This window comes from Salvelinus alpinus, chromosome 2 (assembly GCF_045679555.1).
Source record: "Salvelinus alpinus chromosome 2, SLU_Salpinus.1, whole genome shotgun sequence".
NCBI lineage: Eukaryota > Metazoa > Chordata > Actinopteri > Salmoniformes > Salmonidae > Salvelinus > Salvelinus alpinus.
The window spans coordinates 102,195,179-102,212,991 of record NC_092087.1 but is presented as its reverse complement, the minus strand read 5'-3'; the positions used below and the strand labels follow the sequence as shown (position 1 = coordinate 102,212,991).

Genomic DNA, 17,813 nt, shown 5'->3' with positions numbered 1-17,813 from the left:
TATATATAGCCACTAACCAAGAAACAACTTCATAAGATGACAGTCTGATAACATATTTATGGTATAGCATAGTTTTTTTTTTGAAAAATGTGCATTTTTCAGGTATAAATCACAGTTCTACATTGCAGCTGCAATCTGAAATAGTGCTGACCCAGCCAGAACAATTACAGAGACCAACGTCATATAACGAATTACTCATCTTAAAACATTTCAGAAAAATACACAGCGTACAGATATTGAAAGCCCAACATCTGGTGAATCCAAACAATATTTCAGATTTATGAAATGTTTTATAACGAAAACAAAATGTAGCGCTAAATTAGCATAGCTATACCAGGCAGATTCGGCTAGGCGCCCACGGCCAGTTCACATGCACAACAGATATGATATAACATCGTAAATTGGGTCTTACTATGGCTGATCTTTCATCAGAATGTTGATCAAAGTGTCCTTTGTCAAGATGAGTCGTTGGTTCCGTTCAGAATTGTTCCTTGCCCACTCCATTTAGCACAGGTACCGGTCGAGTGGCACGGATCTCAAACGTAAATAAATTCAGACAACGGAACACCACAAAACTCCCGAAAAAATTCAAATAATCTGATTAAACTATATTGAAAAAACATACATTACGATGATATGGTCACATGTATCAAACAAAATTCGACACGGAGATAGTTTTCATCCATAACGCCAGCAAAACAGTACACAATCGCAGCTCCAACTCGTGCGAATCAGAAAACCGGAAGTTGTCGGTCACGCCAAAGAAATAGGTCTTATTTCACGTCAGTACCAGATAAACAAAGAATTTCTCCTCTGACGTCCTCTTGACACCCAGAGGAAGGCGAATGAAGTGTGTTTCTGGTCATAGGGGTCATGACCATATATAGGCAGAGCGTTGAAGCGAGCATAGACTTCTTGCATTCTACTTCTTGGTCAGGGAAAGTGCTGTCAAATGACTTGTGTATCACTCAGAGACAAAATTGAAACGGTTTTAGAAACTAGAGATTGTTTTCTTTCCAATGGTATTATTTATATGCATATAGTAAGAGCAATAATTGAATAAGAGGCAGTTTAATCTGTAGAGCAAATTATGCTAATGGGAAAATAGCACCCCCTGTATTCTCAAGAAGTTAAGAAACTGACTGACTGACACAAATGACTGATGATTGGTTGAGAGAAATTGATAACAAGAAGATTGTGGGAGCTCTATTGTTAGATTTCAATGCAGCCAAGGATATTATTGACCATAACCTATTGTTTAAGAATGTCTGTGCTATGGCTTTTCAACCTCTGCCATAATGTGGATTCAGAGCTATCTATCTAGTAGAACTCAGAGGGTTTTTAATGGAAGCTTCTCTAATGTCAAACATGTAAAGTACCGCAGGGCAGCTCTCTAGGCCCTATACTCTTTTCTATTTTTACCAATGACCTGCCACTGGCATTAAACAAAGCGTGTGTGTCCATGTATGCTGATGATTCAACAATATACACATCAGGAACCACAGCTAATGAAGTAACTGAAACCCTTAACAAAGAGTTACAGTCTGTTTTGGAATGGGTGGCCAGTAATAAACTGGTCCTGAACATCTCTAAAACTAAGAGCATTGTATTTGGTACAAATCATTCCTTAAGTTCTAGACCTCAGCTGAATCTGGTAATGAATTGTGTGGCTGTTGAACAAGTTGAGGAGACTAAATTACTTGGCATTACCTTAGATTGTAAACTGTCATGGTCAAAACATATAGATTCAATGGTTGTAAAGATGGGGAGAGGTCTAGCCTAATAAAGAGATGCTCTGCTTTTTTGACACCACACTCCAAAAAGCAAGTTCTGCAGGCTCAAGTTTTGTCTAATCTTGATTATTGTCCAGTCGTGTGGTCCAGTGCTGCAAGGAAAGACCTAGTAAAGCTGCAGCTGGCCCAGAACAGAGCGGCACGTTTTGCTCTTAATTGTAATCAGAGGGCTGATATAAATACTATGCATGCCAGTCTCTCTTGGCTAAGAGTTGAGGAGAGACTGACTGCATCACTTCTTCTTTTTATAAGAAACATGAATGTGTTGAAAATCCCAAATTGTTTGCATAGTCTGTAAGGGAATTCTGCCCTATGTGCACAGAAGAGACCACAGGAAAACTTATTTGATCAGAGGTTAGTTTGTTTAATAAGGATTGCAACCCGGAGTTTACACTTACAGCAATTTGCAAGCAAGACACTCAGTTCAAAAGATGGTGTTTTCCCTTTTTATCCCCTACTGAGGATCACCCCGCCCAGGGTGATGTCCCTTAACTTTAATACCATATAAGCTCATAATTAATAGTTGCTAATACAAAGATGTCTCTGCTAGGCGGAGTTCAGCTTATTGCGTTATTGGCAGTTAGTTTCCCAATCACTCTTCCCCTTATTGCTATCATGTCAGACTGGAAGTAAGACTGGAACATAGTATCAACAGGAACTCTTAGTTCCCTTTATCCATCTGTTACCTAAAATATAGTTTCAACATCTGACTTTGTACAGTTGACCTTTTCATTCACTTGCAAGGTGTCAACCACTGATTCTTAATCTCAAGCTAAAGCAAAACATGAATCATTGTACTTTTGTCATCACAGGTGTTCCTATAATGTACAGATATCATCAAAGTTCTTACAAGTCAACTTACACACAGCTCTGACACACACACTTATCCCACCAGACATGCCACCGGGGGTCTTTTCACAGTCCCCAAGTTTCCAGAACAAATTCAAGAAAGCGTACAGTATTATATAGAGCCCCTATTGCATGGAACTTCCTTACATCTCATATTGCTCAAATAAACAGCAAACCTGGTTTCAAAAGACAGATTAAGCAACACCTCACGGCACAACCCCTCTCCCCTATTTGACCTAGATAGTTTGTGTGTATGCATTGATATGTAGGCTACGTGTGCCTTTTACAAAATGTTTGTAGTTCTGTCCTTGAGCTGTTCTTGTCTATTGATGTGCTGTATTATGTGTCATGTTTTGTGTGGACCCCAGGAAGAGTAGCTGCTGATTTTGCAACAGCTAATGGGGATCCTAATAAAATACCAAACTCTGTTATTCTCTCTGAGCTCAGAAATAAAGATTCTTGGTTTGACTTGGACTCCAGCAGATCCTTATTTTATAATATCCACCACAACTCTCCCACGGATTGCTGTTTATCATTGTCTCAATGAAGAGTTCTTTGTTTTACTTTCCAATAAACAATGTTTCCACGTCAAAATAAAAAACATCTTTAACATTGATGAACCTTCACTATCTTCATCCCTAAACTAGCAACAATAACTATTGTCTATTGTTATTCTCAACTTCCTGGCCATATGAAATCCTAGCTAAATACAATGTTGGTGCCAGTTTTCATGTCTTTGATTATGCAAACATTTGTTTATTAGATTATATTTGTCATATAGCAATGATGCTCTCTCCTCAATCACTTACAGTTTCTTTGGAAAGTATTCAGACCCCTTGACCTTTTTCACATTTTGTTACGTTACAGCCTTATTCAAAAATTGAATAATTAAAACAATTTCCTCAGCAATCTACACACAATACCCCATAATGACAAAGCAGAAACAGGCTTTTTGTAAATTTCTGCAAATGTATTAATCACAAAAAAAATTTTTTAATAAGTATTCAACATGTGTTCAAGGGCCCCTCTAGGTTCACAACCTCTTTACCATTACATCTGGATAGCTGACAACTATTTTTAAAAGGGTAAAAGTGATCTGTTTAGGTCGTCAGTAAAGGAAGCATAGTTAAAGAGTACAATGAACCTTTCAAAGAGGATGGTGTGAGGCCTCTGGGGCTTGTTTTGGGGTGGTTGACTGAGACATCCCTCAGACACTCTTTTATGGGGGGCAAAAAGTATCTGTTTAGGTCATCAGTAAAGGGGACATCTTAAATATTACAATGACCCTTTCAAAGACAGAGACATCCCCCGGACATCTCCCCTATAACTATTTTTGAAAGGGTAAAATGATCTGTTTAGGTCGTTAGTAAAACATATGTTTTGAAAGACACCTGGGGGTCCAGGTTGTTAGTTATTTTGTGTACATATAGTTCCCCTGTGTGCAAGAGCCCCCCTAGATTCACAACTTCTTGACCCTTAACATTCCCAGCCAAGGGGAGAGACAGAGGGAGAGAGATAGAGGGAGAGAAAGAGAGAGAGGAAGATTTAATTCATGGTAGCAACACAACATGGTAGCAACACAACATGGCAGCAGCACAACATGGTAGCAAAACAACATGGTGGCAACACAACATAACAACAATATGGTAGCAACACCACATAACAACAACATGGTAGCAACACAACATGGTAGAAACACAACATAATAACAACATGGTAGCAACACAACATGGTAGAAACACCACATAATAACAACATGGTAGCAACACAACATGGTAGCAACACCACATAACAACAACATGGTTGCAACACTACATGACAACAACATGGTAGCAACACAACATGGCAGCAACACAACATAACAACAACATGGTAGAAACACCACATAACAACAACATGGTAGCAACACAACATAACAACAACATGGAAGCAACACAACATGGTAGCAACACAACATGGTAGCAACACCACATAATAACAACATGGTAGCAACACAACATGGCAGCAACACAACATGGTTGCAACACCACATGACAACAACATGGTAGTAACACACCATGGTAGCAACACAACCCGGTAGAAACACCACATAACAACAACATGGTAGCAACACAACATGACAACAACATGGTAGCAACACAACCCGGTAGAAACACCACATAACAACAACATGGTAGCAATACAACATGGTAGCAACACCACATAACAACAACATGGTAGCAACGCAACATGGTAGAAGCACCACATGATAACAACATGGTAGCGACACCACATAACAACAACATGGTAGCAACACCACATGACAACAACATTGTAGCAACACAACATAACAACAACATGGTAGGAACACAACATGACAACAACAACAACACAACCCGGTAGAAACACCACATAACAACAACATGGTAGCAACACAACATGGTAGTAACACCACATAACAACAACATGGTAGCAACACAACATGGTAGAAACACAACATGGTAGCTACACCACATGACAACAATATGGTACTAACACAACATGGTAGAAACACCACATAACAACAACATGGTAGCAATACAATGTGGTAGCAACACCACATAACAACAACATGGTAGCAACACAACATGGTTGCAACACCACATAACAACAACATGGTAGCAACACCACATGACAACAACATGGTAGCAACACAACATAACAACAACATGGTAGGAACACAACATGACAACAACATGGTAGCAACACAACATGACAACAACATGGTAGCAACACCACATAACAACAACATGGTAGCAACACAACATGGTTGCAACACAACATGACAACAACATGGTAGCAACACCACATGACAACAACATGGTAGCAACACAACATAACAACAACATGGTAGAAACACCACAACAACAACATGGTAGCAACACAACATAGTTGCAACACCACATAACAACAACATGGTAGCAACACCACATAACAACAACATGGTAGCAACACCACATGACAAACAACATGGTACTAACACACCATGGTTGCAACACCACGTGACAAAAACATGGTAGAAGAACAACATGGTAGCAACACAACATGGTAGCAACGCAACATGGCGGCAACACAACATGGTAGAAGCACAACATGGTAGCAGCACAACATGGTAGCAGCACAACATGGTACAAACATTATTTGGCACAGACAAGAGCACAAAGGCAAGAAGGTAGAGACAGCAATACATCACACGAAGCAGCCACAACTGTCAGTAAGAGTGTCCATGATTGAGTCCTTGAATGAAGAGATGGAGATAAAACTGTCCAGTTTGAGTGTTTCTTGCAGCTTGTTCCCGTCGCTAGCTGCAGCGAACTGAAAAGAGGAGCGACCCAGGGATGTGTGTGCTTTGGGGACCTTTAACAGAATGTGACTGGCAGAACGGGTGTTGTATGTGGAGGATGAGGGCTGCAATAGATATCTTAGATAGGGGTGAGTGAGGCCTAAGAGGGTTTTATAAATAAGCATTAAACCAGTGGGTCTTGCGACTGGTATACAGAGATAACCAGTTTACAGAGGAGTATAGAGTGCAGTGAGGTGTCCTATAAGGAGCATTGGTGGCAAATCTGATGGCCGAATGGTAAAGAACATCTTGCCGCTCAATGTATCCTACCATGACTATATTCAACCCAGCTCCATGTGTTACCACTATCATGTATCCTACCATGACTATATCCCACCCTACTCCATGTGTTGCCACTATCATGTATCCTACCATGACTATATCAAACCCTACTCCATGTGTTGCCACTATCAATGTATCCTACCACGACTATATCCAACCCAGCTCCATGTGTTGACACTATCATGTATCCTACCATGACTATATCCAACCCAACTACATGTGTTGCCACTATCATGTATCCTACTTGGCTGAAGCTTTGATCCAGTGGAAGAAGTATTGAGGAGCAGGGAGGTTAAAGGTCACTTCAGAATACAGCTGTTACTCTACACTATCCCTAGATAATCCAGTAATGAGAGAAAATGTAGAGAATATTTAGGGCCCTATCAAATCAGTTTTCTTTTCTTTTTTTAACCTAATTACATTTTCTCCGTTTTTTCAGGTTTCTGATTTGTCCCTGTTTTTCTGTTTTTCTCTCTAAATCACACTGTTAATAGAAAAACAACAACATTGGATGTTCTAAGTCCACAATAATACTTAAACCACATCAGGAGACCACTTTTGAAGTCTGAGAAAAATCTAAGAAATGTTCATTTTTGTGTGTAGATACCCTTTAATTCAAGTGGCACCAGCAAGAGCCTTGCTTGGTTGGTGGTGTCTCTGTAGCACACATGTGATTGCAGAGTCTGCTGAACAAATCACAACTGGATTGATGCAAATAATCATGATATCATTCTGCCAGGTAGGCATAGACTACTTTGTAGTTAACATTTAATTGACAAGGTTTTTGGGAAAGCTTTTCCATCAACCAGAAGATGGTTGTCATTAGCATAATCGCCCAACAGCTAAACATAATGGTAGACAAATGCACTCAGACAGGGGCATTTCAGGGCTTTTTCCTCTTCAGAAAGTTGAAGGAAAATACAAATCACTGAGGCTAATTTAGACGACTTGCAGGCAGTGGGTTCAGAATAACTATGACATAAAAATGAAAACTCTTTAATCTGTCACCTAATCCTGCCTAATGGGCAGGTCAGCCCTGGAGGAAAGTATTGGCTGTAAGAAGTAAGAGAAAACATAACATCTGTTTTTTTATTTCTTATTACCTCTCATGACATTGCTTGCAAGAATAAACATTGTAATTAATATTTTTCCAATCTGCGTTACCCACTCCAGTCAGCAGATGGCGATTTGAGTCTTTCAGGTGATGCTGCTTGCGTGACGTATAATCTAGTGGACGGAACTGGAGGCTTCTTCAACAGCGACAAAAGGCTTCTGATTCAACCAACGTGGTGATTTGCTAGCGAACCTAAAACCGAAACATTGAAGCGCTTTAGACCAATCTTGTGTATTTTACTCTTAGTGTTTTGAATATAATTCTGTTTACTTGTCTACTAGTTCATTTAAACGTAATTTGCTTGTTAAATTAGCAAATGTGGTAAACTAGGCTAATCGACCGGAGTATGAGTTCACTAAGCTCGACGGAGAAAGAAGCTCTGATGAAAGGAGAGGAAGAAGCTTTCAGGATGAAAAAGGAGGAAGGGGAAGATATCACATTGAAAGAAGAAGAGGATGATATTACAGTGAAAGAGGAAGATGGGAAAGAGGTTGTCAAAGTGGAAAAAGAGGTAGAAGCTTTCAGAATCAAAAAGGAGGAAGATGCCATAACATTGAAAGAAGAGAATGTAGTGAAAGAAGAGGAAGAACCTTTTAGAGTAAAAGAGGAAGAGGAGGATATCTCAATTAAAGAGGAGGAAGACGTTTTCGGAGTGAAATGGGAGGAGGCTCAAGATCAGATTACAAACAGTGAGTACTGTCTTAAAAACAGGGGCACTATGAAGTTCTTGATTTAATGTATTGTTTTAACGGGGCATTCTAAATCAAATCAAATGTATTTATATAGCCCTTCGTACATCAGCTGATATCTCAAAGTGCTGTACAGAAACCCAGCCTAAAACCCCAAACAGCAAGCAATGCAGGTGTAGAAGCACGTTGGCTAGGAAAAACTCGCTAGAAAGGCCAAAACCTAGGAAGAAACCTAGAGAGGAACCAGGCTATGAGGGGTGGCCAGTCCTCTTCTGGCTGTGCCGGGTGGAGATTATAACAGAACATGGCCAAGATGTTCAAATGTTCATAAATGACCAGCATGGTCAAATAATAATAATCACAGTAGTTGTCGAGGGTGCAGCACCTCAGGAGTAAATGTCAGTTGGCTTTAAATAGCCGATCATTAAGAGTATCTCTACCGCTCCTGCGGTCTCTAGAGAGTTGAAAACAGCAGGTCTGGGACAGGTAGCACGTCCGGTGAACAGGCCGCAGGCAGAACAGTTGAAACTGGGGCAGCAGCACGGCCAGGTGGACTGGGGACAGCAAGGAGTCATCATGTCAGGTTGTCCTGAGGCATGGTCCTAGGGCTCAGGTCCTCCGAGAGAAAGAGAGAATTAGAGAGAGCATACTTAAATTCACACAGGACACCGGATAAGACAGAAGTACTCCAGATATAACAAACTGACCCTAGCCCCCCGACACATAAACTACTGCAGCATAAATACTGGAGGCTGAGACAGGGGGGGTCAGGAGACACTGTGGCCCCCTCCGATGATACCCCCGGACAGGGCCAAACAGGAAGGATATAACCCCACCCACTTTGCCAAGGTACAGCCCCCACACCACTAGAGGGATATCTTCAACCACCAACTTACCATCCTGAGACAAGGCCGGGTATAGCCCACAAAGATCTCCGCCACGGCACAACCCAAGGGGGAGCGCCAACCCAGACAGGAAGATCACGTCAGTGACTCAACCCACTCAAGTGACGCACCCCTCCTAGGGACGGCATGAAAGAGCACCAGTAAGCCAGTGACTCAGCCCCTGTAATAGGGTTAGAGGCAGAGAATCCCAGTGGAGAGAATTGGAATTGACCCTATACATTTGCAACACAAACAACATTTGACAAAATCATGATGAAAAAGGCAATTTTAGACATATTCATGCCTCTTGATTGTAATAGATGGTCATAAGTTTACGTCTGTTTGCTGTTCTCGTTCACACAGGAGAGAGACGTGACTATCGTGGATCCTCTGGGGAGCCTCAACAACATCCTGATGCTGACGAGTCAGAGAAGAATCTCTCCAGATCAGAACACCAGATGGTACAGCTTGGTTTGTTCTAGCATACAGCTTGCTCTATCGGGGTCTGGGCTGGGTTTCTGTAAAGCACTTCATGACAACAGTGGCTTCAGCATCCATAAAGATATGTGTCTTTGTCCCCTCTTTATGATTACCAGGACAACGCTAGCCCTTCCTCTCTCCCGGAGTCCCCATGTCGTGCCTCTCCCGGTAGCGCCTTACTGCTGGGTATGAAGAGGTTGTCTGTGCTGCTGGTGGACTGCAGGAAAACAACGGGGCTGAGTGGAACTGTGAGAGGAGGAGAAGAGAAGAAAGGATCAGATTTGACTCATCAAAGTAAGTGCTGTAGTTTAGTTTGAACAAATTAAATAGATCTGCCCACTGGTATCTGTTACCAGGACAACCAGCAGAGTTCTGTTAGTTGTCATGAATATAGACTGGTGGATATGGATGTTATGAAAATAGTTTGGCCAGATACAATGCTATTTTACAGTTAACAAATTGAGACTTTCAGCTTATAGGGAAGGACATTCAATAAGCATAGCACTTACAAATGACTGATTGGCTGAGAGAAGTTGATGATGATAGAAATATTGTTGGGGCTGTTTTGTTAGACTTCAGTGCGGCTTTTGACATTATCGATCATAGTCTGCTGCTGAAAAAAACATATGGCTTTACACCCCCTGCTATATTGTGGATAAAGAGCTTTTAAAAAAAAAATGTAACCTTTATTTAACTAGGCAAGTTGGTTAAGAACAAATTCTTATTTTCAATGACGGCCTAGGAACAGTGGGTTAACTGTCTTGTTCAGGGACAGAACGACAGAGTTTTACCTTGTCAGCTCGGGGATTCGATCCAGCAACCTTTTGGTTACTGGCCTAACGCTCTAACCACTAGGCTACCTGCCGCCCCAGAGCTACCTGTCTAACAGAACACAGAGAGTGTTCTTTAATGGAAGCCTGTACAACAAAATCAAGGTAGAATCAGGAATTCCCCAGGGCAGCTGTTTGGCACCTACTTTTTCAATCTTTACCAACGACATTTGAGTAAAGCCAGTGTGTCTATGTATGCGGATGACTCAACACTGTACACGTCAGCTACTACAGCAACTGAAATGACAGCAACACTTAACAAAGAGCTGCAGTGAGTTTCAGAATGGGTGGCAAGGAATAGTTAGTTAGTCCTAAATATTTCAGATTACCTTAAATTACATGGCCTACTATGCTAATTCTGTAGCGGTATTGTTAGAGGGGGGTAAAGAAAGATTTTGTTGGTGCGGTGGGCAGGTATTAAAACTAGTTATTCAAGTTAGTTATTACCTATTATAACATTATTAGTATTATTATTATTATTATTAAATATTATTAAAACCGAAAAGATAAGAGTAGAATAGATAGAGTAGCGCTTCCAGACACATTCTAAACATGATGGAGTCTTAAAGAAGGACTGCAGCATCTGATGATGAAACATTATGGAGTCTTAAAGGAGGACTGTAGCATCTAATGACTAACGAGTCACAAACCCGGATCCGGGATCCCCCCCATCAAAAAAGCTGACTAGCATAGCCTAGCCTAAAGCCACAGGGATATCATATAATAAAATGTTCATGAAATCACAAGTCCAAGACACCAAATGAAAGATACACATCTTGTGAATCCATCCATCATTTCTGATTTTTAAAATGTTTTACAGGGAAGACACAATATGTATTTCTATTAGCTAACCACCATAGCAAAAGACACAACTTTTTTCCCCCACCATTTTCTTCCTGCATAGGTAGCTATCACAAATTTGACCAAATAAAGATATAAATAGTCACTAACCAAGAAACAACTTCATCAGATGACAGTCTGATAACAGATTTATTGTATAGCATATGTTTTGTTAGAAAAATGTGCATATTTCAGGTATAAATCAGTTCTAAATTGCAGCTGCAATCTGAAATAGCGCCGAAGCAGCCAGAATAATTACAGAGACCAACGTCAAATACCTAAATACTCATCATAAAACATTTCTGAAAAATATATGGTGTACAGCAAATGAAAGACAAACATCTTGTGAATCCAGACAATATTTCCGATTTTTTAAAGTGTTTTACAGCGAAAACACTATAGCATTATATTAGCTTACCACAATAGCCAGAAACACAAGCCTTTTACCAGCAGCAAAGGTTAGCGATCGTAACAAACCAGCAAAATATATATAATTTATGACTAACCTTCATAAACTTCATCAGATGACAGTCCTGTAACATCATATTACACAATGAATATAGGGTTTGTTCGAAAATGTGCATATGTAGCGGCACAAATCGTGCTTATACAATGTGAATAGTAGCCAAACTTCAAGCAATCTGTCCGGCGCCATCTTGGAGAGGCACCTAATCTAATCAATAACTCATCGTAAACTTGACTAAAAAATACAGGTTGGACAGCAAATTAAAGATACATTAGTTCTTAATGCAACCGCTGTGTTAGATTTTTTAAATTAACGTTACTACGACATACAGCGTGCGTTACAGCGAGACCATGCCGAAATTAATGGCGGAATTATTGTTTAACATTTTTCAACATAAATACGAATTAACAGCATAAAGACTTCTTACTATTTGTTGAGCTTCCATCAGAATCTTGGGCAAGGTGTCCTTTGTCCATAATAATCGTTGCTCGGCTGTAGAATGTCGTCTTCAACCGTGTAATTAGCAGCAAACATTAGCTATGTGGCCCAGACATGCCCAACTCTTCAAAACGCAGGACAAAGAAAATTCCGAAAATCGCGATATACTCATATAAACTGATATAACTCGGTTTAAAATAACTACGTTATGATGTTTCTAACACCTATATCGAATAGAATCAGAGCCGGATATATCTAACGCCGATAACGTGAGCTTCTCAGATGGCCATCCTGAGGTCTGTCTTGCGTCATGGCGAACGATGAAAAGGGTTCACCCCTCGTGCCAAGCCTATTTATACTGCCTCAGATCTACCTAGCAACACCATTTCAATTCTCAACGCTTGCTGACATCTAGGGGAAATCGTATGCAGTGCTTGTCGACCAATAGAATAATTGCAAATTATTTAACTGACCCAGGAACAGAGTTCCCAATTTCAGATTTCTCACTTCCTGACAGGAAGATTGCTCCAACTCGAGTTCTGTTTTACTCACAGATATAATTCAAACGGTTTTAGAAACTAGAGAGTGTTTTCTATCCAATAGTAATAATAATATGCATATTGTACGAGCAAGAATTGAGTACGAGGCAGTTTAATTTGGGAACAACATTTTTACAAAGTCGAAATGGCCCCCCCTATTGACAAGAAGTTTTAAAGGAGAAGTTTCCCCAAAATCCAGAAACTCCTAAGTGATTCCATACATTGAAACTAGTCCAGTGGAGTTTGTCCTCTCCCCCTCTCTCTCCCTGTAGTGCTGTACTGAAACCGCTGCAAAAATGTGACTTGTGATATTGCTGGATACGAGCCTTGGTCTGCTACTTTGCCAGTTAATTTGTTATTTTATTAGTTATGGCTTTTTTTTCAACCCATAAAACATATACAAATATGATGATGTCATAGTGAATTCATGATGTGAATGAACAAACTTTTTCATACTTTATAACATGGCTATATACAGTGCCTTCAGAAAGTATTCACACCCTTTGACTTTTTCCATATTTTGTTACGTGACAGCCTGTGTATTAAATACTTTTTAAGGTTTTTTTTAAGGAACTTTTTTTCACTTTTTAAGTGCAAGGAGGTGCACTGCCAGAGCCCTGCAAAATGACCTCCAGCAGGCCACAAATGTGCATGTGTCTGCTCAAACGGTCAGAAACAGACTCCATGAGGGTGGTATGAGGGCCCGACGTCCACAGGTGGGGGTTGTGCTTACAGCCCAGCACCGTGCAGGACGTTTGGCATTTGCCAGAGAACACCAAGATTGGCAAATTCGCCACTGGCGCCCTGTGCTCTTCACAGATGAAAGCAGGTTCACACTGAGCACATGAGCACATGTGACAGACGTGACAGAGTCTGGAGACGCCGTGGAGAACGTTCTGCTGCCTGCAACATCCTCCAGCATGACCGGTTTGGCGGTGGGTCAGTCATGGTGTGGGGTGGCATTTCTTTGTGGGGCCGCACAGCCCTCCATGTGCTCGCCAGAGGTAGCCTGACTGCCATTAGGTACCGAGATGAGATCCTCAGACCCCTTGTGAGACCATATGCTGACACATGCACATTTGTGGCCTGCTGGAGGTCATTTTGCAGGGCTCTGGCAGTGCACCTCCTTGCACAAAGGCGGAGGTAGCAGTCCTGCTGCTGGGTTGTTGCCCTCCTACGGCCTCCTCCACGTCTCCTGATGTACTGGCCTGTCTCCTGGTAGCGCCTCCATGCTCTGGACACTACGCTGACAGACACAGCAAACCTTTTTGCCACAGCTCGCATTGATGTGCCATCCTGGATGAACTGCACTACCTGAGCCACTTGTGTGGGTTGTAGACTCCGTCTCATGCTACCACTAGAGTGAGAGCACCGCCAGCATTCAAAAGTGACCAAAACATCAGCCAGGAAGCATAGGAACTGAGAAGTGGTCTGTGGTCACCACCTGCAGAATCACTCCTTTTTTGGGGGTGTCTTGCTAATTGCCTATAATTTCCACCTTTTGTCTATTCCATTTGTACAACAGCATGTGAAATTTATTGTCAATCAGTGTTGCTTCCTAATTGGACAGTTTGATTTCATAGAAGTGTGATTGACTTGGAGTTACATTGTGTTGTTTAAGTGTTCCCTTTATTTTTTTGAGCAGTGTATTTACAACCACCTGCTCGAAAATAATCCAGTGGATTCTGTCTTGAGTGTCCTAGAACTGTTTAGTTTTTTGTGTTCTGACTTGTAAAACAGAATGAATAAAATAAGTAATGTAAACATTATCAGTAATTACCAGGCAGCTCTACAATATTTGTTTTAAATTATGTAATGTTTGAAAGCTGGCCTCAGGTTGAGGGATCTGATTTGGATTAAACCTCATAGCAAGGCAGTTTTATGATGTGGAGATTTCATCCTGGTTTCTCTTAAAATGAACACTGTCTTTGGCAGGAGGAAAACCAAACTTGGAGGAACCAATGACTTCTAAACCAGCAATACGACACCTCTGCTCCCAGATTGGAAAGAGTTTTAACAAGTTAGGAAGCCTGAAAAGACATGAGAGGACACACACAGTGGAGAAGCCTTTCCATTGCTCCCATTGTGGAAAGAGTTTTAGCCACTTAGGAAATCTGAAAGCTCATGAGCGAACACACACAGGGGAGAGGCCTTTCCATTGCTCCCAGTGTGGAAAGAGTTTTAGCCATTCAGGAAGCCTAAAAGTTCATGAGCGAATACATACAGGGGATAAGTCATACCATTGCGCCCAGTGTGGTAAGAGTTTTAGCCAGTCAGGAAGCCTGAAAGTTCATGAGCGAATACATACAGGGGAGAAGTCATACCATTGCGCCCAGTGTGGAAAGAGTTTTAGGCATTCAGGAAGCCTGAAGGAACATATGAGACTGCACACAGGGGAGAAGCCTTACTACTGCTCCCATTGTGGAAAGAGTTTTACCCATTTAGGTAGCATGAAAGGACATGAGAGGATACACACAGGAGCGAAGCCACACCCATGCTCCCGGTGTGGAATGAGTTTTAAGCGGTTAGACGCCCTCAAAGCTCATGAGCGAATACACACAGGGGAGACACCATACCATTGTGCTCAGTGTGGAAAGAGTTTTAGCCATTCAGGAAACCTGAAAGCCCATGAGCAAATTACACACATTTGAGAAGCCATACCATTGCGCCCAGTGTGGAATGAGTTAGCCTTTCAGAAAGCTTGAGAGTTCATGAGCGAACACACACAGGGGAGAAGCCTTACCACTGCTCCCAGAGTTCATAGCGTTTTACCTATTTAGGAGGCCTGAAAGAACAAATGAGACAGGGGAGAATCCTTACAAATGTTCAGACTGGGAAGACATATTACTCATCACAGTCACTTACAAAACATATGAGAATCTACACAGGAGAGAATAATTACTTATCCTAGTGTGTAAACTTGTAATTCACATCACATACACTTAAAATTCATCAGAGGGCGTACACACTGCTCCCATTGTCTTATGTTGTTCCCTGAGAATGTGTTTACTTGTTTTTACTATAAGAAATTCAATTGTACACAGTCTACTCAAACATATATTTGTATGTTTTTATTAGAAAACAAATTGTATATGGAGTATGTCAGTTTGAATATAGATTAGATCAGATTCCATGTGTTTAAATGGTCCTTTTTAAACTCTGTGTGTGTGTTTATCTGGGTGTCCTTCCTCCAGCACTACAGATAGTCAAGTGATATTTGGATGTGATGCATTTGTTCCGTTGTTTACATTTGCAATGTTGGCCCACTGATGATTTAATGAAATGAAAATGTTCACAGACTCTGTAATGCAAAATGTTAATTGTATGTGTCCACATATCTGAGTATGTGACTTGTGGTGGATGAATCAGAATTAGTTGGGTAACATAGATAATTAAGATGTCTTTTCTGCATAATATGCTCATGTGATATACTTGTTATTAGAATGTATCCCTTCGGACTCTGGTGTTGGCAGTTGCACTTCTTCCCTCAGCTGGGGCTCAGTCACCTGGGTCCCAGAGAGGGGAGAGGTCAGGCTTGTCTTTCACATGTCCCTGGTGCTATGCAGAATATCAGGAAGGGAAGAGGACAGGAGGGAACATTGTCTTCATATGTGAATGTATCTGTTAAACTATGTGAAGGGATGGTGTGATTAATGGGGAACCACTTACTGGTTTCCACAATGTCTGTGCGCAAGTCACTCCCTCCTTTGGCATTGGGGGGAGGTGTATGGCAGTGTCTGGAACCATTGTATGGCCTCTCCGATGTTGCACTTATCCTGGGATAGTGTATGACCTAGAGGCTCACTCCCCTCAGTGAGCTTGTCCAGGAGTGGGGTCAAGAAGGGGTTTTACTTGAGATGGGACTATCTAGAGTTGACAATTGAGTTATGCCATTGGATGAGTTGGTGTTTTTGTGCAATGAAGTACCAGGAACGAGATTAGAACCTCGTCTTAGGGACCAAACTGAATGATGAATTATAGCGAATGCTATCTGGCTACGGAATACTCCTTTCTCATTATAAAGTCTCACTTTGTAAACTGTTCCTAATATCTGTGGTTTATGTCGACTAGGGGGTGGATCTTTGCTATAAAAGATCTCAGTAGCCATTGTGTTGCCACTCTCAACGGTTCATTAGAAATAGTGAATTGTTGAAAGTCATTGCTATTGCAAAGATCTTATTATTAAAGATGTAGTTTAAGTATAACTGACTGGTGTGTGAACTTTGTCTCTCCTCATTTGGTAATACAGCAATTAACCACCACAGACTAACCTTGTGAAACTGACCTATTATAATCTCCTGTTCTTGGACATAACTGAGTATGTGACTAACCTTGTGTATCATCCAGTGTTGCAAACCAGCTGCACCTGTGTCCTTGTATGAATAATATCCCTCCCAGGAACAGGAAACTATTAAGATATGTGCCCATCACCCAATGCTTCAGGAATTCAGACTGTCTACACTGCGCTGTGTAACTGTTATTCTCTCTGAGCTCAGAAATAAAGAATCTTGGTTTGACTTGGACTCCAGCAGATCCTTATTTTATAATATCCACCTCAACTCTCCCACGGATTGCTTTTTATCATTGTCTCAATGAAGAGTTCTTTGTTTTATTTTCCTGGGGTCATTTACAAGCCTCCCACTGGTTGAATAAACTTTGTTTCCACGTCATTTCAACAAAACAAATCCATGTGATGTTTGATCAATGTGGAACCTGATTGGATTTGTAAAAAGCCATGAATATCAGGTATGTTTTATTTTTCACCGAACTGGCAACCTAAATCCAATGACAGGTGACATTTTGTGTTGATTTCATGTTGAATCCACTTTAGTTGACGACTCAAAGAAATGTAAAGAGAAACTAGACGTTCAACACGTCTGTGCCCAGTGGGCTGGTTTGAATACGTGGTGTTGGATCAATATCCACAGGTGACATTTTGTGTCGTAGTAGGACTGCTACTTCCTATCTGACTGGTAATAGGACTTCACTGCGACTTCCTACCTGACTGGTAATAGAACTTCACTGCTACTTCCTATTCTGACTTATAATAGGACTTCACTGCTACTTCCTATCTGACTGGTAGTAGGACTTCACTGCTACTTCCTATCTGACTGGTAATAGGACTAATATTTATACAATCAATCAAGCAAATTTGTATGGCCTTTTTTTTTTTTTACCTCAGCAGTGGTCACAAAGTTATTTTACAGTCATCTGGCCCAGAGACACCTTGGACATACAGGGCACCACT

The 17,813-nt window shown here is 41.1% G+C and overlaps 1 protein-coding gene across 1 annotated transcript; it reads left to right on the top strand.

Moving 5' to 3' along the window:
* The first annotated feature begins 6,801 nt into the window (after nt 1–6,801).
* Nucleotides 6,802–17,082, top strand: LOC139547002 (zinc finger protein 709-like). The gene is made up of 4 exons (XM_071356032.1): nt 6,802–8,088; nt 9,336–9,433; nt 9,569–9,746; nt 14,501–17,082. Exons 1-4 carry the CDS (start codon nt 7,746–7,748, stop codon nt 15,214–15,216), a joined length of 1,335 nt encoding a protein of 444 aa, XP_071212133.1. The 5' UTR covers nt 6,802–7,745; the 3' UTR covers nt 15,217–17,082.
* The last annotated feature ends 731 nt before the right edge of the window (nt 17,083–17,813 follow it).

What these genes read in the sequence shown, in the direction of transcription:
- LOC139547002 (XM_071356032.1), top strand. Translation starts at nt 7,746, where the DNA reads ATGAGTTCACTAAGCTCGACGGAGAAAGAAGCTCTGATGAAAGGAGAG. An exon ending in TCAAGATCAGATTACAAACA is followed by an intron (nt 8,089 to 9,335) that starts GTGAGTACTGTC and finishes TCGTTCACACAG; the next exon opens with GAGAGAGACGTGACTATCGT. An exon ending in ATCAGATTTGACTCATCAAA is followed by an intron (nt 9,747 to 14,500) that starts GTAAGTGCTGTA and finishes TGTCTTTGGCAG; the next exon opens with GAGGAAAACCAAACTTGGAG.